This window comes from Lentinus tigrinus, assembly GCF_003813185.1.
Source record: "Lentinus tigrinus ALCF2SS1-7 unplaced genomic scaffold L226scaffold_2, whole genome shotgun sequence".
Classification (NCBI taxonomy): Eukaryota; Fungi; Basidiomycota; class Agaricomycetes; order Polyporales; family Polyporaceae; genus Lentinus; species Lentinus tigrinus.
The window spans coordinates 2,218,104-2,239,835 of record NW_027137911.1 but is presented as its reverse complement, the minus strand read 5'-3'; the positions used below and the strand labels follow the sequence as shown (position 1 = coordinate 2,239,835).

The window sequence follows — 21,732 nt, the reverse complement described above, 5'->3', positions numbered from 1 at the left end:
GCGCCGCGCGCGCAAAACCCGCAGGCTCCTTCGGCTTGACGACACACCCTGCGAATCAAGTCTTCGACTTACCAATGCGGACAGCTCTTCTATCCTTCGCCCTAGTCATCGGCTTGCGAGAGCACTCTTAAGTCGACTTATAAGCCTCGAGCAACCACGCGAGATCTACCCTCCTCTCTCTCACTAACAGCTCGGACTCGATTCTCTAGCCAGCTCCGACATCTCATCTCGCGCTAAGCGAAACGCCATGCACGCAGCGTCAAGATGTCGTAATGCACTTCCGCCCGCTGCTCGTCGTACTCTCGGAGCAAGTACTAGTCCCGCCGTCCAACACACTGCGACTCTCTGGTCGCGGTCGCGCTGGCACACCTCTACCCCCTCAAGCGACGCTCCTCGCTCCCATGGCCAATCTACAAGCTCTAGAACTAGAACTGTTCTCGCATTCGCTGTCGGATCTCTACTCAGCGGTGCCGTTGGGTACTTTGCCGCGACACAGGCTGGCGAGGGCACCGAGGCCGGACGCAACAGGGCGAGCGCAGAACTGAACAACCAGTACGGCTCGCCGGAGGACTTCGAGCACGCCATCGAGGAGCTCCGGAGGTTATTCCCGGGCGAGGGCGCTGTGACGACAGACGTTGAGGATCTGGAGGAGCATGGATACTCGGAGAATGACTATCACCCTGGTGAGTGGGCGAGCGCGAGCCCTTGGTCGAATTTGGTGCGCAGGCACTGGGAGCGAGGAGCGACATCAAACTGACCCACGATGGGTTCTGGTAGGCAGGCGGCCGTCTGTGGTTGTGTATCCAAAGTCGACGGAAGACGTCGTGAAGATCGTCAAAACGGCCGTGAAGTACAGGATGCCCGTCATACCGTACTCGGGTGCTACTAGTATCGAGGGACAGTTCCGAGCAGTGAGTACTACTTGAGTCTGGACGCATCCCCTGTAAACCTTGGTGTCTGATCCAACTATATATCGAATTCGCAGCCACCAGTAGGCGGAATTTCTGTCGACATGTCGAAGATGGACAAGATCATCGCCATTCATGGTAAGCCGCCGTCACGCGAGGATCCATGATAGGAGTTGACGGTACTGTTCACAGAGGCAGACTCGGACGTCGTATGCCAGCCCGGCATCGGGTGGATGGAGCTGAATGAAGAACTCAGGAAGAAGGGTAAGTCCATCCCGCTTTTTTGGAGCGATCGCTAACCCATTACGTTGTTCCAGGTATCCCGTTGTTCTTCCCAGTGAGTCGCAAGACGGAAGAAGGCTTAGTCCCCGCTTGACGCAGTCGTAGCTCGATCCTGGCCCAGGCGCAACCATAGGCGGCATGCTCAGCACAGGGTGCTCCGGAAGTACGTATATCACTATAGCTATACATCTTCCATGCGCTGAAATCTACCTAGCGAACGCTGTTAGGTATGGTACGGCGAGAGCCGAGTGGTTCTTAAACGCCGTAAGTCCGCAAGTTGGGGTGTCTTGCATGCCCGTGGCTCACGCTGGCGCAGACAGTCGTACTCCCCTCAGGTGAAGTCATCAAGACCAGGCGACGAGCGCGCAAGTCGTCCGCTGGCTTTGACACGACGAAACTATTCATCGGTGCTGAAGGAACTCTCGGTATCGTTACTGAAGGTCCGTATTTGCCGTTTCTACGGATACCGTCTGCCTGACACGCGTTGCAGTCACAATCCGTCTAGCACCGCTGCTCCCGACCAACGTCGCGGTCGTACAATTCCCGGACGTCCGCAAGGCGACCGAAGCCGTCAGCGAGATCGTCAACTCGGGCGTAGGCATCCGTAAGTCGCTCACCCTCCACTGCGCCCTCCTCTTCACCGTCAGACCCATCTCACCTCGCCCTACCGCAGAATGCGTCGAACTCTGCGACGAGCAGTTCATGAAGGCCACGAACATCTACGGGATGTCCAGCCGGAAGTGGCCCGAGAAAGACAGCCTCTTCTTCAAGTTCCAGGGCCCGACGCCGCGAGCGCTCCAGGAGACCGCGGACATCGTGAAGACGATCACGAAGAAGCACGGCGGGACGGGGTTCACGCTTGCTCGGAGCGACAAGGAGGCGGCCGACCTCTGGTCGGACAGGAAGAACGCGCTGTGGTCGAGTATGGCGCTCATCCCGGGGGCGCGCGCGTGGAGCACGGACGTCTGGTGAGTGTGCTTTGCTACCTAGGATGGTCCGGGGCCCGACGGCTGATGCACGTCAGTGTTCCTCCTTCCCGCCTTCCTGATCTCGTCTACGGTACGAAGGAAGACCTGGACGCGCACGGTATTGCATACACGATCGTCGGACACGTCGGAGATGGTGCGTTGCTAGTGGCCTGTGTCTGTCCGAATGCCCGCTACATCTGCTGACGTCCTTGCAGGCAACTTCCACGCCCTTCTCCTCTTCACGAACGACGAGGAGCTAGCCAGGGCGCGGGAAGCAGTCGGGCGCATGATCCACCGCGCGCTCGCGCTCGACGGGACGTGCACGGGCGAGCACGGCGTCGGGATCGGGAAGCGCGACTACTTGTATGAGGAGCTTGGGGCGGGCACGGTCGAGCTCATGAAGACGATCAAGAGGGCGATCGATCCGCTGAACTTGTTCAACCCTGGGAAGGTCAGTATCGCTCCTCGGGCTCGTGTGCGGGTTGTTTTGCTCATCCTGCGTTGGCCATAGCTCTACCCTGATTCGGACAAGCCGGAAGAGAAGAAGAAGTCGGACTTGGTGCCGCATGCTTGATGTTGCTTGGATAGACGTTGCAAAATCCACTTCACGCCCCATGGAGATCACTTCGTAGGCTGATGTATGTGAGGCTGGCTGCGACTGTTCTAGATTGAGTCTAGCTGATAAACAAAGTGTTGCTGGGGGTCGGAATCGAGCTTGAAGCTAGTGCGGAAACGCGTCATGCCATGACAACGTTTTGGCGCCTCGTCACTTTCTCTCCGCCACCAATCTCTTCGCGATCCATGTCAATGTTAGTCCCTTCGCGGGCTTCAGCGTTGAGCAGCTTGCCAACAGACCGCTCGCTGATATCGCGGAAAAGAGGTCCTCAAACTCCGGAAATTGCGTAGCGATCTTCGCAGTAAACACGACGAGTTGCAAAATTTGTACCACGGAGTGCTGAGGCACAACTCTCAGCTTGTCGAAGCAAACTCGCGTCTCTCGGGCACTGTTGCGCGACAGGACGGCGCGCCGAAAGCACAAGTTTGCACCTTCCCATTTCACACACGCGTCGACAGACGAAGAGAACTGACATTTATCTATCCTCGAACGCCCCGCACATACCTCGTATCTGCCACCCGTCCTTACATGTCAAAGCCAAACCCATGACGTGTGATATTCGTAGTAGAAGCCTTGTACATCACTGCTTCTTGTCGTCTCCCCAGTCATTATCGTTAGCATCCCAGTAAGCCCTGAAGACGCCAATGACGAGGTAAGCTCCGGCAACTGCTACCGAGGAGACAGCGAAACGACTCACGGCGGAAGATCCAACGTCTTTTCATGGGACGCCTCCGTCTCGACTTGGCCAGATATCTGTCTCGGGGCGGATGTGACGATACCCGAAGTCACTTGTACCGGAATCTGTAGCCTGATATCATTTCCTATCCCAGGAAAGGGCACTCGGAGGGCGAGCTTGTACTGGCCCGCCCGTCATCTTCAGCCATCTCGCAACATCAAGGAGGAGGAAAAGTACATACCTCGCACTGGATGTTCTGTACTCCAAACGTCGGTGGACAACTGAGCGTAAACGTCGATTGGAACGACGCGCGCTGCACCCATACGCCCTGCGCATCTCCGAGTTTCTCTCCACTGCTCCCGCTTGCCTTCTCAGGTGTCTTAGACGCTACCTTTCCATCCGCGAGCCGGCCGAAGGGCACCCACTCCTTCTCCGGAACATGCGACTCAATAAACGCCTTATCTCTCTCCTTCTCCTTCCCACCCAGAAACGTTGCTATGTCCGCTGTGGAGATGTTCCCGTGAATATCCGCCCTGACCTGCAACCTACGCCTTAGCCTGAAGTCGATCTGGTGAGGCGATGCCGGGACAGGCGGGAATATCGGCTTCGACGACTCGCCAGCCTTGGCACGAGTCTGCGGAGCCGTCGTCGTCTCCACGTACACGGTGTACGGGATCGCGGAGAATAATGGCAACACCGGGATATCTGGAAGCGACAGCTGCGTGACAATTCATCAGCATGAAGCCCCAGGCTGAGCGTATTCGCTGGCTTTACCTCGACCTTGACCTTCGCATAATCGCCCCACAGTCCCTTCCGGATCCTTTCCTCCCTCTCGTACTTCTTCCACGGCCGCACTTCGCGCTGTGCGTCTTCCCTGATCTTCGCACCGACGTCGTCCCTCGGGAGCACCGCGATCGGGGTGTAGTACTTCTTGTTGAAATTCAATAGACCCTTCCGCACCCCGACAGCCGTGAGCGCATATCGAATGGTTGCGGACTCCTCGAGAATGTCGTAGCGGAACGACGGAGGCAGCGCATCCGGGAGCTTGAAACTAAACGGGACACGGAGCGTGTCAGAGCCTGCGGGCGGATACGCGCCGCCCTCGTGCCAGAGGGACTGGTTCTCGTGCACGAGACGGATGGTCTCATGGACAGTGTTCTTCAAGTTGTTTCTGTGGATGTACCTGGATGAAAGTGATGTGAATTGGTGTGCATATTACGAGACATCGCCGTGTACGTACGTCTCAGACCGGCCGCGAAGGCGGACTTGGATCTCTTCGATATTCTGTTCACGTAGTTGCCGGAAGTCTATCTCAACCTCTCCGCCGATCGTACCTCCTGCAACATATACTAGAGGTGGTATGTGGAGGACAAAAGGAGGTGGACTCGACGAAGAAATGAGTCTAGAGAACATGTTGGACGGGCGTGAATTCAGAAACGAGGTGAGCGTGTGAGAGAGCTATCGGGGTCGGGGTCTTGGACAAACGTGGTTCCGGCGTGGCAGAGCGGCGACTTATGGAACAGAGGACCTCCAGTAATTTTCTTGAAACCGTGGTTTAAGCTGTCTTGAATGCAACGACGTCGTCGACTAAACGATGGCTAAACACGGTCATGACGGTTGTAATCAAGAGGTTGGCGGTGGCGATGCCACTCAGCTTCGCGCTTGAACTACTACCTCCACCACACCGGGGCACGTATCGCCGCTGGGTTGATCGTACGTATGACCGCAGCTGCCAGTGACTCTCAAGGACTCCATGATTGCACCGACTATCATCGCCCCGACATTGCATTCAAGTCATGCGATCATCTATCGCGTCTTAGTTAAAACAAGCGGTCAGCAGCTCACGTCTCGCAGTAATACTTCCTCATCATGCCCGCACCCAGCCCAGCTCTCACTCTGTCTGTCCCGCCGACAATCTTTTGCACGGGCGGCGATGTCTACGGCGAAGTTCTGCTCGACTTTCGCCAGGTACAGCAGGAGAACATCCAGCAAGTTCACGTCAAGCTTCGCGGCTTCATGCAGACGTACGTCTCCTAATAACATGAACTCCCAAAACCTATCATTCGCACGCGTGTCTCTAATCCGTGCCTCACAGGATGATCAATCGCCAGTCAAGCACTCAGCGCGAGACAATCCCTCTCATACACTCCTCGCTCGACCTCTGGACGCAGGGTTCAGCGTACCCACCTCCGGGGACGGACATCCTCCACCTACCCTTCCGATTCCGCCTCCCCGATACCCTCCCCCCGTCGTTCCATTACCACACCCGGGTCACGTCCGCGTACGTCTTGTACGAGCTCGCCGCCGTCGGTGTGCGACCAGGTATGTTCCAGTTCAACAGGAGGCTGCGCATGCCGCTCGCGGTCGTACCCAAGGACACGATGGGCGGGAGGCTGCGAGACAGCATGTCGTCGCTGGGGTGGAGGAAAGGAGAAAAGGTGGAGAAGATACGCAAGGGCCTCTGGGGAGACTACTCGACGGTACAGGTTGAGGTGAGTACGTGATCGCACCTCCGCACACATCGCACCAACAAGAGTGCAGCTGCTGCTCACCGATATGCCTGTCCTCCCCCTGTTCACCGATATCCCATTCATCATCAACGTGACGACGACCACTGCACCCCTCACACGCTCCAAGGCCGACGCACATCCCGAGAGCAAGCCCATCTTCCCCGCCCCGCCCGCGATACACACCGCCATCGACTTCCGGCTCATGCGCATCATGCGGCTACGCGCGAACTGCTACACTACGGAGCTGATCGAGGACGTCGCGTACTTCCTGGGCGCGAAGACGGCTCCGAGCAAGCTGGCAGTCGACACGGACTTGCCGCCCAAGGAGTGGGTCGCCGTGCAGCCTGGCGGAGGGGAGAGGGAGAAGGGAAGTGGGGAGGAGGAGGGCGTGTGGGTGCAGCGCGCGAGGTTCCAGACACACGTGAGGCTGGGTGTGCCTCCGACGTTTTCGAGCTTGACGATCGAATGCCTTGTGCGTTCCCCCTGGGTTACTTTGCAGATGGCTCCGTGCTCACGCGCACGCGCACGCTCCCGCAGTACTCGCTCGACCTGAAAGTGCCCTTCCCCGGGATCGGGAACGACGTACGGATGGATGTTCCGGTGACTATCGTCTCAGGTATCGACGCGCCGCTGTCCACTGGCATATCGCAGGTGGCTGCGCCAGGCGAGCGAGGAGTCGGGTATGCGGCGCAGCCGCCACTCATGCTCGATCTTCCACCGTGAGTTTGTCTCGTGCGCGCGATCGCGCTGTTGCTGACGTGCGTTCCAGAGCGTACTGGGACGTAACCGGCCGAGGTTGGGGCGACTTAGGCGTGAAGGACTGACAACGCTCGACACTGGTTTCTTGATGATACCTCAGTAGGTGGAATAGTGTACTTTAATTCATGGCTGCGAAAACGTATTCGCCCTTCTCGCATCCGAACCCAGGAAGATGATCATTACAGCTATTTGCAGTGCAAGTGGCCGCGCCACGCGCTTGCACTTTTGACCCGAGAAATTCAAGAAATCCAAAAATTCATTCGGGCTCGTTGCACGTCCTCGCGAGACTTGACAATGGTTCAGAAGGACTGTGCAAGGCTTCTTCAACTCGTATGAGCATTTCTAGAAATTTCCGTGCAAAGTGCGCGTTGTGCAACTGGCGCGCGGCCACTTGCACTGCAAACAGCTGTAACCTGACACATCAATCCTTCTCGTCGCCTGCCCAGTCCTGGTCGCTGGCGTCCCAGTATGCCCTGTGAATTGCCACATCAGCTTGTATCCACTATCTCAGCAACATGAAATGTCACGCACGGCGGAAGATCCAAGTTCGGAGGCGGTTGCGCGGGTTCGCCATCCTTGCTAACCGACTGCGAGTCCCTCGGAAGTGGCTTGTCGATACCCGAAGTCACCGTCACGGGCACCTCGAGCTTCAAGTCGTTCCCGATCCCAGGAAACGGAACCTTCACGACCAACTGGTGCTGTAAGAGGAGTCAGATCAGCCTACGAGACCCGAGGGAGGACGACGCCACGCACCGAACACTCGATGTTGTGCACGGCGAATGTCGGAGGACAGTCAAGCCGGAACGTTGAGTGGAAGACCGCGCGCTGGACCCACGACCCTTTCGCATCGCTCCCCGCCTCCTTTCCCTCCTCCTTCGCCTTCTCATCTTGCACGAGCGCACTCCCGACCTCGACCCACTCCTTCACCGGGGGCACCGTCTCGACAGGCCCCGCGCACCCGTACGGCTGCCCAGACTTCTTCTCCCCGAGGAACACCGCGACGTCCTTGCTCGACCTGTCCGTGAACATCTTTGCGCGCAGCCGGACCTTGCGCAGGAGCGAGAACTGGATGCCGTTGGGCAGCAGGGGGACGGGCGGGAAGAGCGGCTTGTCGCTCGGGGATGCGTCGGCTTTGGAGCGCGAGGCGGGCGGGGTCGTGGTGGTGATGCGGATGGTGAACGGGATGTCTGAGAAGAGCGGGAGTACCGGGATGCTAGGAAGCGACAGCTGTGGTAGACAGAGGACAGCGTCAGCAACTAGACAGTGTAAGGTTGCGACCACGCACTTCGACGTGAACCTTGGAGTAGTCTCCCCAGAACCCCTTCCGGATGCGATCTTCCTTCTGGAACGCCTTCCACCCATGCGTCGCATGCTCCGCCTTGAGCTGCGCCCCGAGCTCGTCCCTGGGCAGCACCGCCAGCGGCACGACGTGTCTCCTGTTCAAGTTCAACAGGCCCTTCCGCACGCCGACAGCGGAGAGCGAGTAGCGGATGTCGCCCTTGGCTGCAAAGACATGCATGTGGAACGACGGCGGGAGCTGCTCCGGGAGCGGTACGCTGAACGGGACGCGCAGCACGTCGGAGCCGGCGGGTGGGTACGCGGCGCCCTTGGACCATAGGGTGGAATCGACGCGCGCGAGGCGGATGTTCTCCCACATGGAGGACCTGTCTCGGTTGATGAATCTGCCAAGGATCGTTAGCTATATACATAGCGGGGGAGTAGTTAGGGCAGATGTATGTACGTCTTGGATGTGCCCCTGAGACGGAGCTGAACCTCTTCGATGTTCTCGTCCTGCAGATCACGGAACTGTATTTGGACCTCGCCATCGATGGTGCTCCCGGCCGCGTAGATAGCAGGCGGGATGTACACCGTCAAGGCGGAACTCGACGTGAGCCTGGAGAACATAGCCGTGGTATGTAGTCAGCGGGTATAGGATTCGCGCGAAAGCAAGGCTACTAGACTAGAGCCGTATAAGTGCTCTGTAAAGTGCACTGCCCCTGTGTCGGATCGGAGGATCGCTGTCAAGATCATGGAGACATCGTAGGCTTGGCATGCGCTCAGGAGCTGCGCCTGTCGTACCTGGCAGATCAGCAACACTAGTAAGCGCAGCGCATGAGACAAAGTCGCGGGCGCACATTTGCGAACTACGTCATAAGACCTACTGCATATCGCCTTGCTGGGTTCAGACACGAGAAGGGCGGATGTGATTTCACAACATAAACTAAAGTACACTACACTCCACCTACTTGGGTATCGCCATCGAGCGTTGTCAGTCCTTCTCGCCTAGGTCGCCCCAACCGCGGCCGGTCACGTCCCAGTACGCTCTGGAACGCACGTCAGCAACAGCGCGAATGCGCAAAGACAAAACTCACGGCGGAAGGTCGAGCATGGCTGGCGGCTGCGGCGCATACCCAAGGCCCTGCTCGCCCAGCGCAGCCGCCTGCGATATGGGACGGGGCGCACGACACAGCGGCGCGTCGATACCTGACACGATAGTCACCGGAACATCAATCCGTACGTCGTTCCCGATCCCCGGGAAGGGCACTTTCAGGTCTAGTGAGTACTGCGGGAGGGTGAGCACTGATCCATCCATACAACAACCCGGGTTGAACGCACAAGGCATTCGATCGTCAAGCTCAAGAAAGTCGGAGGCACACCCAACCTCACGTGTGTCTGGAACCTCGCGCGCTGCACCCACACGCCCTTCTCCTCCCCGCTCCCCTTCTCCCTTCCCCCGGGCTGCACGACTACCCATTCCTTGGGTGGTAAGTCGGTGTCGACTGCTAGCTTGCTCGGAATCGTGTTCGCACCCAGGAAGTACGCGACATCCTCGATCGACTCCGCCGCCATATGCTCCGCGCGTATCCTCATGATGCGCATGAGCCGGAAGTCAATCTCGGTGTGCATCGCGGGCGGGGCGGGGAAGATGGGCTTGTTCTCGGGATGTGCGTCGGCCTTGGAGCGTGTGAGGGGTGCAGTGGTCGTCGTCACGTTGATAATGAACGGGATATCGGTGAAAAGTGGGAGTACAGGCATATCGGGGAGCAGCAGCTGCACTCTTGTTGGTGCGATGTGTGCGGAGGAGCGATCAAGTACTCACCTCAACCTGTACCGTCGAGTAATCTCCCCACAGGCCCTTGCGTATCTTCTCTACCTTCTCTCCTTTCCTCCACCCCAGCGACGCCATGCTGTCTCGCAGCTTCCCACCCATCGTGTCCTTGGGTACGACCGCGAGCGGCATGCGCAGCCTCCTGTTGAATTGGAACGCACCTGGTCGAACACCGACGGCGGTGAGCTCATACAAAACGTACCCGGATTTTGCCCAGGTATGGTAATGGAATGACGGGGGAAGATTTTCGGGGAGTCGGAATCGGAAGGGTAGACGGAGGATGTCCGTCCCCGGCGGTGGATATGCTGAACCCTGCGTCCAGAGGTCGAGCGAGGAGTGTATTAGAGGGATTGTCTCGCGCTTCGTTTTCTTGTCGCGCTGGACCATCCTGTAGAACGCACTGTAAGATCCACGGGTGCGACTGGAGTTCATGGGAGAGTACGTACGTCTGCACGGAGCCCCGGAGCTTGACGTAGACTTGCTGGATGTTCTCCTGCTGCAGCTGTCGAAAGTCGAGCAGAACTTCGCCTTCGACATCGCTGCCTGCGCAAAAGATCGTCGGCGGGATAGACAGAGTGAGAGCTTGGCTGGGTGGGGACATGATGATAAAGTATGCGGGCGGGTCGTAGCCTGCCGACCATTGCTTTTTTAACTAAAACGCGATAGATGATGGATGCAATGTCAGGGCGATGCAAGACCGATATCCGGTGCGATTATGGAGCCCTTGAAGTCGGCAATCGTTGGCAACTGCGGTCATACGTACACCTTGAAACCGCCGAAATCGGCTAGCATCTCGAGGATTTAAGCCTCTGACCCAGCGTCGGTATGTACGTGGCATGGAGGTGGTAGGAGTTCAGGTGCAAGTGCAGGCATCGCCACCGCCAACCCTAATCTCAACCATCATGACCGTGTTTAGCCATCGTCTGGTCGATGCCACAGGACAATCTCGTTATCGCATTCAAGACAGGTAGAACAGATGAGATGGTCAAGGAAATCGCTTGAGTATCCAGTTCTACCCCCCCCCAAACCGTATGTCGCCGCTCTGGCATGCTGCAAACACGTTTGTCCGAGTCCCTCAGGCCTCATTTTTGTATCCATCATGCGAGTACTTCAAGCGTCTTCTCTTTCGTATACTGATGAACTACGTATACCAGTATGCACGGCGTGGGGAGTCCACGCGTACGGAACAGCGTCTGTAACATAACAAGACTTCTTTCACAGGTAAACATGCGAGAGGCTAGAGCGCACCATCGAGACGGCTATAGAGAGTCCAGGACAAGTTACGGAATCGTCTTTTGTGGGGTCGACTCGCATTCCTACGCAAGAGCTCGGTAAGCACTCGTCTGGGATCCTAACGAGCTGAATAAGTGTCTAGCACGACCTGCCCTGCGATATATCAGTTCCAACTCCCTATCTTCCGCAGGCTTACCCAGTCATTCCCCCACGAGTTGCACCCCATGTCTAGCGCCCGAAGAAACCACTCCTCTCGTCTGCAAGGTGTGACGGTCGGAACCGACTGTCTTCATCTACGAGAACGTCGTCTTCCGACGCATAAGGCAAATCTGCGCAGTCTCAGAGAACACGTTCGTTCGTAGCAAGTCCGGTATCAATCCCGCGAAGCTCATACGGAGTATCCGTTTCGTAGACAGCGTCGTACTGTGCTATTGCTTTGCTGCTTTGCGCAAGAGCTTGTGGACAATTCTTCCGCGCTGTCCTGCAATCACGTCATTCGAGTCCTACCACCTACATAACCTCGCGCTTCCTCGCGGTTCGACGTCGATCGGAATACCAAGATCGCGGACCCTCGCGCACCCCATGTCTCAGAGGATGAACACAGCGATGAGTGAGTTCCCGACTACGAGTCTGACTGTTCGACACGGCTCACCTTCTGGTTAGCTTCTAGTCTTCGCGTCTCCACTGGCCAAGGATAGTGCAGGAAGCGTCTCAGGCTCTTCCCGCCGCTTGCGAATTCGCCTTCGGGCTGCGGTGGCAGTCATCCCAAGTGCAAGGGTTTAATTTGACCGTCTCCTACTTCTACTCTCAGAAAACCACGCCAAATCCATACGCATTCTGGTTCAGTTCACCTCGACCGAACCGACCCAACGATTCTCCGCAAGTCTAGGCGAGGTGCATTTGATTTGACCGAGCAGTCACCTCTCCTTTGGTCGCCATCTTGTATGATCTCCACCGCATGCCCTTCTCATCCTGTCTACCATCTGGCACTCCCGTTCCTTTGGCTGCCGCCGGCGGTAGGCATACGTAATCGGAGACATTTCAAGTTGGTGCCTGGCTCGGACTCCGGCCTGGCTAGGATAGGTCTCGGTCCCGAATGCTCTGACTCGGACTTTCTATCATTTCTGACATGTCGTATACTAGTATGTATCCCACGAGCATGCTTCTTACAGAAGCGTCTAGTACGGGTAAATTCTGACATTTGACAGCCAGCGGCGGCGTCAGATACCCACCACCAAAGCCGTGAGCTCACAAGTCGCCGCAGGGTCGACTGTGTATGCTTCATGTAAGTAGTAGTACTGTTCGTCTGGTACCCTCGACGCTGACTCTGGCTTCTCTAGATGCTCTCTCAGCGCGTTTTGCGCTCGTGACATCTCATGTAGGCTGAAAATTAGGTTCTGATAGCAGTGAATCCAAATCACTTTCTCCTGATCAGTTGTTCGAAGAACCTCCGCATCGGTCGGTTGATATTATCCTTATGACCGGCTGCCGCTGTCAACAACGCTTGGGCTCCTTGCACAGCCCTCAACCGCGCCGAATTCCCCCTCGCTCCCGCTGACCACGATATTCAAGGTTGTTCCCCTGGCATGTCCTCTAGTCTCATCATCGACGACAACGATCCCTCGGTCCAATATACTCCCCTATGGGATCTAGCGGAGGGCCCAGGATACGGACGGTCTTACAACTTGACGCTGCATAGCGTTAGAGATGCAGGACAGAGCGTAGCTGTCGCCTTTCGAGGTATGTCATCCAAATTGTAGTCACTGCCGTCCCTCGACACGGTATGCACTCGTCAACCTACTCATGACATTTCTGAATAGGGACTGGAATACAAGTCGTCATCATGCGAGAGCCTACCAGCGTAGCTGGGTATCCCGTAACGGTCTATTACATCGACGGAACATACATCGCGAGCATCGATACGCCCTTCGTGCCAGATGGACGCTCGCAATCGAACGTTACCGTGTTCACGAAGCGAGATCTTACGCAGGGTGCGCACGTACTGAACATCACCAACATGAACGGGACGCGCCCATCGACCTTCTGGCTCGACTACTTCCTTGTCGACGCCTCGTCTGCAGCATTGAATCCGTCATCATCCTCGACCTCCTCCTCAACTGGCATGCCAGCTGCCACGTCCACATCCGAATCGGGCACAGCGCCTTCGGAACGGATCGCAGCCATCGCGGGCGGCGTCGCTGGGGCCCTGGTGGTGATCATCGCAGCAGTACTCGGTTGTCTGTGGAGGAGACGTCGCCGGAGGGTCCGCAAAGGTGACTCATTCATTCATTTCTCACTTCCTCTGATCCGTTCATGTTTGACATCTGAGACGCTCCCCAGAGAGAATGCTGCGCACAAACGTCCAGCCATACGTCCCCGTCGTCCGTATCATCTCGCAATACCGAACGTCCCTCCACAGTCTGGAAAAGATACCCCCGAGTCCCGTTGAGGGCACACAGAGCCCGTCTGTCTCTACCCCAGATGTGCGCACTCCGCGGGCGGACACGGATGGTTCTCGTGCACCCTCCGGAGGTGCCCTCGCTCTTGACACGCCACGCTCAAAGGGAGAAAGTTCTCCGCTCGCAACATCCATCACACCCACACCGTCAACCGCAGATCTTCCTCGATCCCCGGTGCCGCTGCTCGTAGCGGAGCATCGGCATTCCGTCCGCATGGCCGCAGAAGAAGCTCCCCTTAGGCCTGCGTCTGGCCTTGTTCTCCCCGACGAGCTTGGGCGAGCACTGTCGGCTGCCTCACCAGAGGTGCGGTCTGGTATCATCTCGTTCATGCATTCGCTGTTGCAAGGAGGCCCAGGACAGCAGCGATCTGGCGCCGGCGGCCCAGCGGGAGAGGTGGACTCAGGAATGAGGATGTACGACGACGACTACGTCCCTCCTCCGCAATATACCACCCAATAATTATATTTTGGGTTGATCAGAGCTAGGTGAGTATAAGCATCCCAGCATACCTCTGTTGACGATGGCTCAAAGGCATTCGGACAGGTCAATCTTTCTGGTACATGGGGGTAAATCGAAGTCGGCCTGACACCAAGCGGGTCTCCTATCATCCGATATCCTTCCGGACCTGTCCTTCCTGGGACATTGGGGAGGGGCCGCCGGACATGTAGTACATGCAATCGGAGCCGCCGCTAGGGTTCGGAAGAAGTGCAGGAAGGTTTTTTGAGATATGATACGGTGCTATAGCCACGGAATAGATATATAGGCGAGTGAATTTCGAACTGGGCTGAGAGAACTGAAATTCACTGTTGTAGTCGTAGAGGTGACGCGTTGACGGCTCGCCAAGCTGGAAGTCCGGGAGGAACTACAATCTTCGGGCGATCATGGATCAACGATCAAAAGCGCCTGAAAGGCTTATTGGGTTGATCAGTGACGGTACTTACCATATAAGAAAATGGTCACAACGTGGATTGTATGTGAGTAACAAAAAGTTATAATGAGGGCTATAAGTAGTAAGCATCGAGTCCGGGCGCTTCTCAGGTTTCCCTCCGCCTTCACCACATCCCCTTCCGCAATGTACGCTATCCATTATCGCGGTGTATGATCGCTTATCCAAAACTCCGGGATGTACCAATTCGTCGAGCGGTCAACACTCGTTACTCGTGTTGACTTTCTGTCGCCTCTGAATCATCGTTGTCCGATGCTGTAACCGTTGACATCCGGTTCTTCTGACAAGTGATGGATGAGATGTCTCTTTAAGCGGCGCATGTATGAAGCGTATGCAGAGGAGGAGACTTCGGGCATTCCGGTGAGGTACTTCGATGCACAGTTCGATCTCAGGCTGTCGAACTGATGCTCCTGTCGTCAGATTGCTACGAACGCACTTTCGGGAGAAGGTCGAGAATCGCCCGCCGCTGTTGCGGTATGTTGCGAGTTGAACACAACATGTGCGGGTCCTCGGGTGCCTAGGTGGCCATACTTGGTGAGCTATCTTTCTGGAGGCACGACAGCCTGGAGGTGTGAGTTGTCGGTTTCGTGGTGGGTTGAGCAGGCACGTGCGCTGTGTGGGAGTCGTCCTCCCCTAGGATATGACGAAGCTTATGCATTATGGCTGGTCCATCTCGCGGTATCGCTTCCGTCTGCCTTCTCCGCATTGTCAGCTCTTGATTTCGAAGATGCCAACTCCATATAATTTGAGTGAGGACCATAGCATCCGCTCTGCATGTCCTCCTCTGTCCCCCCCTCCAGTCTGTCCCAGTTGGTGCGGCCAGAGAATCCCTCATGTCCGTTCCTTTGATCGTCGACGATAGTAGTCCTAGTGTCGTGTATTCAGCGACAGGATGGACCATTCAGACAGGGTTGGTACCCGCCTTCAATCAGACATTGCATGTGACTTCAGAGAAAGATGCGAGCGTATCGCTCACTTTCGAGGGTATGTACGCATGTTGTGCTATCTGTACTACTCGCTAATAGAAGGCAACAGGTACAGGGATAGAGGTGTTCACTTCACGTGCACCCACTTCGACGGGAGGACGGCCAACGACGTCGTACTCGATTGATGGAGGGGCCTACGTGAAAGTCGTGAACGAGCCCCTTCACAATCCGCTGATGCTGTTCAACATAATTGGGTTTTTGTTGACGGACATGCCTTCGGGCGTGCACGTACTCAACATTTCCAATCTCAATGGGACTAGTCCCAACACATTCTTTCTCGACTACTTTCTCATCTATGGTTCCCTTCCTTCGACGACGGGGGAGTCTTCGACTGGGACTGTGGTGGAGTCTTCAACTGGGACGGCGGTGGAGTCTTCGACTCGGACGCTGGGGTCTTCGACTTGGACGCTGGGGTCTTCGACTCGTACGCTAGGGTCTTCGACTCAGACGCTAGGGTCTTCGACTAGGACGGGGGAGTCTTCGACTAGTACGGACAGTGCTACTCAAATGACTCCCACCACCAACGAGGGGCGGAGGCGGTCTTCGACTAGCCATGCTGGGATAATCGGAGGTGTTGTGGGCGGGGCAGTGGGTCTGATCCTGATAGCCATTGCCGTCTTGTTATGGTGGCGACGTTGGAGGAGAGGTGAATATGATCTTGTTATACTGGCTGGTGTTTTGCTCACGTCTTTATAGCAGCCGTCTGGTCTGATTCCGACAGCAGCAGACGGACGCCCATGCTTTCGACTACACCAGGTTCCGCATCTTCTGCAGAACCTCAACAAGTTCTACTACATGTCCACCGCCCTCTGTCCTGCGAATCTAGCTTGCAGGTTCAATGTTCCATGCCGGCGGCGGCCCTGGAACGATCATGTCATTCAGGAGAAAGCGCGAGACCGTCCTCTCCCGCCGCCACCGCAGCGACGTCGACGAGCCCGAGCGAGATGTTGCGGGGGGAGATTGCGCGATTGCCATGGTATACATCTCCCGAAAGACAAACGGGCGCACAGTCGCTGTTGCGCGGAATGGCTGCGCGGCGCAACAAGCAGCAGCGCCGCAGGTCACTCCCACCTCGCGGACCGTCGATCGACGGGGTTGAAGAGCAGGACTCGGGGCTGAGGTTGTATAGCGAGGATACTTCACCCCCTCGATACACTGCTGAGTAGTTAAGATTGACTCGAACTCCCTCGCTTTCGGCTCGAAATACGTTTGCGTCTGCTGCGTTATATCTTCGCATCCCGCTCGTCCAAGCTATGTACGCAACATTATGTATTCTTTCTCGACTCTACGCACCAATTCTATCTCAGTATCGGACTTCACCTGTACATACCGCTGTCAGAACCGGACGCGACACTTACCGTGGAGGAGGATTGTGCCAAAGTCTACCGGAGTGGAGAACGCCCATCTGGTCGTCATAGTACTACTACGGCAGGACAGCCGCGCGCGGTGGACAAGAAAAGGTGGATCATGTCGCTCACTGGCACTGCCTGCGACTGAGAGGAGTGCAATCTCGATGCGATCAACGATCGGGAACAATCTAAATCTCAGATGGGATGGGCGCCTGCGAGCCCTGCGCCACCTCCCACCGGACCGAGGTCTCTCCTCCTCCTCCTCCTCCTTCACCTCCCCATCTTCGTCCTCTCGTCTGTCTTCCGCAAGTTTGCTCTGAACAGCTGGATTACTACGTCTCTTCAAGCTGCGCTTGCTGTACTTGTTTCTCACTGCATCTGTCCTGCGAAAACACTACGTCTAAACCTCTCCACTGGCACTTGCCTCGAGCAACGCTCAGCTCGCACCGTCAACATAACAACCATTCGACTCGGTGGAAAAGACCTCAGGGAAGATGTCCAAGAGGAGGGTGGCATACTACTACGATCGTGAGTTCTTCATCCATGCCCTCCCGTCTACTTTTCGAACCCCCGTCCCAGCCGATGTCGGCGCATACTCCTACGGCGTCACCCACGCCATGAAACCACAACGAATGCGCATCACACACGAACTCGTCTCTGCATACGACATGCTTCCCAAGATGCACGTCCTCGTACGTCCCCTCCCCCAGCTCGAGCCCACCCGGACAAAGCACTGAGGCCCCGCGCTCAGCGTGCCAAACGCGCATCCGCGGAGAAGATGACGCGTTTCCACACAGACGAATATGTCGACTTCCTGTCCAAAGTGACCCCCGAGAACGCGCGCAGGCTCACATACCAGGGTACACGCTTCCTCGTCGGAGATGACAACCCCCCGTTCGAAGGAGTGTTCGAGTTCTGCTCGATCTCCGCCGGAGGCTCAATAGGTGTGTCTTTTCTTTCCCTCACTGTCATCACACACCTCTGCAATATGGACGCTGGCATCCTCTGAGCTGCATGAGGGCGTTGGAAGGGACTGTGTCTATCACAAACGGTATGACGAAATGCGCGAGCGCCCGTCAACCAAGGCTGAGTGTCGCTCGCATCCCTAATGCAGAGGGGTCAACAACATTTCTTACCGCCATTCGCTGATACGCTCGCTGATGAACCAGCTGCTGCGAACCGTCTCATGGATGGGCACGCCGACATCGCTATCAACTGGGCTGGCGGCCTCCACCATGCGAAGAAGCGCGAAGCATCCGGGTTCTGCTACATCAACGACATCGTGCTCGGCATCCTTGAGATGCTCCGCTACGTCCCTCGTGTACTCTACATCGACATTGACTGCCACCACGGTGATGGTGTGGAGGAGGCGTTCTACACAACCGATCGCGTCATGACGTGCTCAATACACAAGTTCGGCGAGTTCTTCCCAGGCACTGGGCAGCTTTCAGACAGAGGACGCGGGAAAGGGCGTGGATACGCGGTGAACATCCCCCTCAAGGACGGCATCACAGACGAGTCGTACCGGAGCGTGTTCGAGCCGGTGTGTACCAGCAGCCCAGCGACCATTCACGCTGTCACTCACACTCATCACAGGTCATAGACAAGATCGTCGAAGTTTTTCGCCCCTCCGCGATCGTGCTGCAGTGTGGTGCGGACTCGCTCTCGGGCGACAAGCTCGGCGGACTGAACCTGACCATGCACGGACACGCGCACTGCGTGCAGTACGTGCGCTCGAAGAACATCCCGTTCATGCTCGTCGGTGGCGGTGGGTACACGGTGAAGAACGTTGCGCGCGCATGGACGTACGAGACGGCATGCGCACTCAACATCGAGAACGACATCGACTTGAACCTGCCGTGGAACGAGTATTTTGAGTGGTTCGGCCCGCGGTACCGGCTTGAGGTACTCCCGAGCAACCTCGAGGACTACAACCTCAAGGACGGCTCGCTGGACAAGGTCAGGTATGTTTTCTGATTTGTAATGCAGCTTCGGTACTTCAAGTATGAAACTGAATTGCGGGCATTTAGGGAAGAGGCGTTGCGGCACCTATCGGAGCTCCGGCCCGCGCCCTCCGTGCAGATGCAAGACGTCCCGCGAGAAAGCCTGGGCGACCATCTCGGGCTCGGAGGCGTGCATGCACATGCACCCATCGACGACCTCGACGAGCGACTAGCACGTACGTCTCCCGTCCTCTCCACGATGCATCCCGCCGCTGACTGCGTTGCTTTGCGAACATTTCCCCTCTGGCAGAACACGCGCGGTTCGTGTACGACCTGCAGAAGGACTCTGACCGCTCCGACTCTGAGGCCGAGGACGCCCCAGAGGACGACCCCGAGAGCGAGAGGAACGCGCACACGCGGCGCACGTCGCGGCGCGTGCAGCAGCAGCAGAAGCGCATGAGCATCGTGACGTCCAAGTACTTTGACGTCCCGCGGCTCCCGCCCGAGTTCGAGCGCGACGTCGACGAGGACCCGTGCGGGGTGTACGCGAACGCGGGCGCGCACGGGCGCAAGCGGCGCTTCTTCCAGAGCGTCGCCGAGTGGGATCCCGTGAAGCGGCATGTGCTCGAGCGGGAGCGCGCGGGCGTCGTCGCGGGGATGGGGATGGGGATGGGGATCTTGGGAGCGAATGGGTTCGATGCGAGGTATATGCGGGTGCCGGTGAGGGATGCGGGGAGCGAGGAGCGGGAAAGCATGGATGTCGATCCTGATGGGGACGAGGACGAGGAGTGAAGGGAAGTGCAGATATCGTCGCGGTCGCCGTCGCGGTACCTGGAAGACTCATCACCGGTGTAGGTGTATTGTATCATTTGGATTGTACTCACTCTGCCCATCGGGTTTATCTGTTTATCAGTGCTCGCCGGAGGGGCCATCGACCCGCACGTCGGCCCTCTACTCTGGCTACTAGTATCACAGGTCGTATATACTAGTGTCGACACTGAGTCTATTGATTCTGATTCTTAAAACGGACTCTGTCCGTCTCCCGTGGTGCGTCCTTGGGTCCTGCCATGCGCATCAGGACGACGAGTGCAAGATGCGCATGACACTCTACTTTGCATCCCTCACAGGGGTGAACAGTTAATTTGCTTCGAAAAGCGGGAGCACGCTGGCAGCGAGTAAGCTCGCTGAAGTTTGAACCTAAAGACTAGTTGCCAAGAAGAGTACATGAGGAATAACACCACTACAGTATATATAGTAGGTCGGACACGGTGCGGCCGAGGACAAGACGACGACTGGAGGCGGAGACGGTAGACATACCAAATCTGAAGCGCTGATTATCTATCGCCAGAGAACAAGAGAACGATATAGAAAATAAGGGTTCGGCACATATAGGGAATGCGTCAGGTTCCGATCACGGTATATACAGCCGAAATCCTAAACTGAGACAGTCAAAACAATACACAGTGCTGCGTACATAGCTTGAACGAGCGGGAAGCGAGGACGTAACGCAGTAGACGCAGACGTACTTCAAGTGACAGCGAGGAAGCTCAAGCCAATCTTCCCTACTCAGCAGTGTATCGAGGGGGCAAAGTATCCTCGCTATACAACCTCAGCCCCGAGTCCTGCTCTTCAACCCCGTCGATAGACGGCCCGGGCTCGCGAGGTGGAAGTGGTCTGTGGCGCTGCTGCTTGGTGCGGCGCGCAGCCATTCCACGCAACAGCGACTGTGCGTCCCATTGACGTTCGGGCGGCGCATGCCATGGCAATCGCACAGCATCCCGTCACAATATATCGCTCGGGCTCGTCGACGTCGCTGCAGTAGCGGTGGTAGAGGGTGGTCTCGACGATTCTGATGGATGATTTGGTCGTTTGGAGACCGACATGAAACGTTGGACCTGCGAGCCGGATCTGCCCAACGGGGGGCTGTGGATAGGCAGTAGGAGAGGTCGAGGCTCCGCAAAAGATGGAGAACCCGACGTAGTCGAAAGAATGGGTGTCCGTCGGCTGCGGTGGGGATCAAACGAGCTGGTGGCTACGAAGAAGGCATGAGCAGAACACCCGCCTGTAAACCAAGGATCGTATTCACCTTTCCTCCGACGTACTCGCCACCATAGGAAGACGGCAATGACGACCAGTATCAGACTCAACGATCCACCCACAGCGCCTCCAAATATCCCGACACGGCTAGTTGAAGAACGCGTCCGCCCTTCGTTGGTGGTCATCGTTTGGGTAGATGGAGGTAAAGAGCTGGAAGATGACGACTCTGGAAGGCCCGTCGGAACAGCACTATCAGTGCTGGTTGAAGACGCCTCCGTCGTCGGTGGAAGGGAACTGTAAATAATAAAATAGTCGAGAAGAAACATGTTGGGACTGGTCCCGTTCAGATTGGAAATGTTCAGTACATGCAAACCTAAAGGCATGTCCGTCAACGTGAACGCCTTAATATTGAAGAGCATCGGTCCATCCGAAACGAACGACTCGTAATCGACTTCCACGACTTGGCCTCCGTCAATTGAATACGACATTGTTGGCCGTCCTCCCGTTGAAGTGGGTTTACGTGAAGTGTAGATCTCTATCCCTGTACCTGTTGCCTTGTATTAGTAGTGAGTAATACGGATAACACAACACGTGGACATACCCTCGAAAGTGAGCGACACACTCGTATCTTTCTCTGAAGTTACATGCAGCGTCTGATTGAAGGCGGGTACCAACCCCTGAATGGTCCATCCTGTCGCCGAGTACACGACACTAGGATTCCTATCGTCGACGATCAAAGGAGTGGACATGGGGGATGCTCTGGCAGCACCAACTGGGACAGACTGGAGAGGGAGGGACGGAGGAGGGCACGCAGAGCGGATGCTATGGTGCTCACTCAAATTATATGGAGTGCGCATCTTCGAAATCCGGAGCTGTCAATGAGGAGAAGGCAGATGGAAGCGATACCGCGAGATGGACCAGCCATATGCTTGAAGCTTCGGCATACCCTAT

General features: G+C 56.6%; 11 protein-coding genes across 11 annotated transcripts; 7 read left to right on the top strand and 4 right to left on the bottom strand.

Annotated features, from left to right (window-relative positions):
- Nucleotides 1–48: 48 nt before the first annotated feature.
- L226DRAFT_529891 (uncharacterized protein) lies at nucleotides 49–2,903 on the top strand. Its single transcript, XM_067679708.1, has 13 exons — nucleotides 49–683; nucleotides 778–911; nucleotides 986–1,046; nucleotides 1,101–1,172; nucleotides 1,226–1,245; nucleotides 1,296–1,353; nucleotides 1,405–1,454; nucleotides 1,507–1,630; nucleotides 1,681–1,794; nucleotides 1,864–2,158; nucleotides 2,215–2,312; nucleotides 2,374–2,609; nucleotides 2,670–2,903. Exons 1-13 carry the CDS (start codon nucleotides 248–250, stop codon nucleotides 2,730–2,732), a joined length of 1,761 nt encoding a protein of 586 aa, XP_067542062.1. The 5' UTR covers nucleotides 49–247; the 3' UTR covers nucleotides 2,733–2,903.
- A 301-nt stretch (nucleotides 2,904–3,204) lies between these two features.
- L226DRAFT_499814 (uncharacterized protein) lies at nucleotides 3,205–5,081 on the bottom strand. Its single transcript, XM_067677736.1, has 5 exons — nucleotides 4,691–5,081; nucleotides 4,225–4,633; nucleotides 3,692–4,168; nucleotides 3,472–3,632; nucleotides 3,205–3,406 (listed from the first exon to the last, which is right to left on the bottom strand). Exons 1-5 carry the CDS (start codon nucleotides 4,861–4,863, stop codon nucleotides 3,355–3,357), a joined length of 1,272 nt encoding a protein of 423 aa, XP_067542061.1. The 5' UTR covers nucleotides 4,864–5,081; the 3' UTR covers nucleotides 3,205–3,354.
- An 82-nt stretch (nucleotides 5,082–5,163) lies between these two features.
- On the top strand, nucleotides 5,164–6,794 carry L226DRAFT_529889 (uncharacterized protein). Its single transcript, XM_067679707.1, has 6 exons — nucleotides 5,164–5,185; nucleotides 5,252–5,474; nucleotides 5,546–5,942; nucleotides 5,992–6,432; nucleotides 6,498–6,679; nucleotides 6,730–6,794. Exons 2-6 carry the CDS (start codon nucleotides 5,320–5,322, stop codon nucleotides 6,782–6,784), a joined length of 1,230 nt encoding a protein of 409 aa, XP_067542060.1. The 5' UTR covers nucleotides 5,164–5,185; nucleotides 5,252–5,319; the 3' UTR covers nucleotides 6,785–6,794.
- A 346-nt stretch (nucleotides 6,795–7,140) lies between these two features.
- Nucleotides 7,141–8,624, bottom strand: L226DRAFT_566250 (uncharacterized protein; the record flags this gene model as incomplete). Its single annotated transcript, XM_067683890.1, has 5 exons — nucleotides 7,141–7,192; nucleotides 7,251–7,417; nucleotides 7,473–7,946; nucleotides 8,005–8,401; nucleotides 8,461–8,624. 5 exons carry the CDS (start codon nucleotides 8,622–8,624, stop codon nucleotides 7,141–7,143), a joined length of 1,254 nt encoding a protein of 417 aa, XP_067542059.1.
- A 330-nt stretch (nucleotides 8,625–8,954) lies between these two features.
- On the bottom strand, nucleotides 8,955–10,681 carry L226DRAFT_529885 (uncharacterized protein). The gene is made up of 5 exons (XM_067679706.1): nucleotides 10,275–10,681; nucleotides 9,820–10,216; nucleotides 9,336–9,770; nucleotides 9,092–9,282; nucleotides 8,955–9,043 (listed from the first exon to the last, which is right to left on the bottom strand). The coding sequence occupies exons 1-5, from the start codon at nucleotides 10,427–10,429 to the stop codon at nucleotides 8,989–8,991; spliced, it is 1,233 nt and encodes a 410-aa protein (XP_067542058.1). The 5' UTR covers nucleotides 10,430–10,681; the 3' UTR covers nucleotides 8,955–8,988.
- A 490-nt stretch (nucleotides 10,682–11,171) lies between these two features.
- L226DRAFT_139465 (uncharacterized protein) lies at nucleotides 11,172–11,832 on the top strand. Its single transcript, XM_067672325.1, has 2 exons — nucleotides 11,172–11,411; nucleotides 11,474–11,832. Exons 1-2 carry the CDS (start codon nucleotides 11,286–11,288, stop codon nucleotides 11,657–11,659), a joined length of 312 nt encoding a protein of 103 aa, XP_067542057.1. The 5' UTR covers nucleotides 11,172–11,285; the 3' UTR covers nucleotides 11,660–11,832.
- A 27-nt stretch (nucleotides 11,833–11,859) lies between these two features.
- On the top strand, nucleotides 11,860–12,555 carry L226DRAFT_139285 (uncharacterized protein). The gene is made up of 3 exons (XM_067672323.1): nucleotides 11,860–12,203; nucleotides 12,270–12,346; nucleotides 12,402–12,555. Exons 1-3 carry the CDS (start codon nucleotides 12,006–12,008, stop codon nucleotides 12,460–12,462), a joined length of 336 nt encoding a protein of 111 aa, XP_067542056.1. The 5' UTR covers nucleotides 11,860–12,005; the 3' UTR covers nucleotides 12,463–12,555.
- A 92-nt stretch (nucleotides 12,556–12,647) lies between these two features.
- On the top strand, nucleotides 12,648–13,979 carry L226DRAFT_566248 (uncharacterized protein; the record flags this gene model as incomplete). The annotated part of the gene is made up of 3 exons (XM_067683889.1): nucleotides 12,648–12,801; nucleotides 12,882–13,334; nucleotides 13,402–13,979. 3 exons carry the CDS (start codon nucleotides 12,648–12,650, stop codon nucleotides 13,977–13,979), a joined length of 1,185 nt encoding a protein of 394 aa, XP_067542055.1.
- Nucleotides 13,980–15,021: 1,042 nt separating this feature from the next.
- On the top strand, nucleotides 15,022–16,767 carry L226DRAFT_139358 (uncharacterized protein). Its single transcript, XM_067672324.1, has 3 exons — nucleotides 15,022–15,450; nucleotides 15,502–16,098; nucleotides 16,149–16,767. Exons 1-3 carry the CDS (start codon nucleotides 15,300–15,302, stop codon nucleotides 16,616–16,618), a joined length of 1,218 nt encoding a protein of 405 aa, XP_067542054.1. The 5' UTR covers nucleotides 15,022–15,299; the 3' UTR covers nucleotides 16,619–16,767.
- A 306-nt stretch (nucleotides 16,768–17,073) lies between these two features.
- On the top strand, nucleotides 17,074–19,791 carry L226DRAFT_478085 (histone deacetylase). Its single transcript, XM_067676778.1, has 7 exons — nucleotides 17,074–17,329; nucleotides 17,381–17,493; nucleotides 17,553–17,745; nucleotides 17,971–18,344; nucleotides 18,398–18,765; nucleotides 18,832–18,980; nucleotides 19,055–19,791. Exons 1-7 carry the CDS (start codon nucleotides 17,296–17,298, stop codon nucleotides 19,534–19,536), a joined length of 1,713 nt encoding a protein of 570 aa, XP_067542053.1. The 5' UTR covers nucleotides 17,074–17,295; the 3' UTR covers nucleotides 19,537–19,791.
- A 499-nt stretch (nucleotides 19,792–20,290) lies between these two features.
- On the bottom strand, nucleotides 20,291–21,732 carry L226DRAFT_139247 (uncharacterized protein). Its single transcript, XM_067672322.1, has 3 exons — nucleotides 21,383–21,732; nucleotides 20,831–21,328; nucleotides 20,291–20,776 (listed from the first exon to the last, which is right to left on the bottom strand). Exons 1-3 carry the CDS (start codon nucleotides 21,636–21,638, stop codon nucleotides 20,526–20,528), a joined length of 1,005 nt encoding a protein of 334 aa, XP_067542052.1. The 5' UTR covers nucleotides 21,639–21,732; the 3' UTR covers nucleotides 20,291–20,525.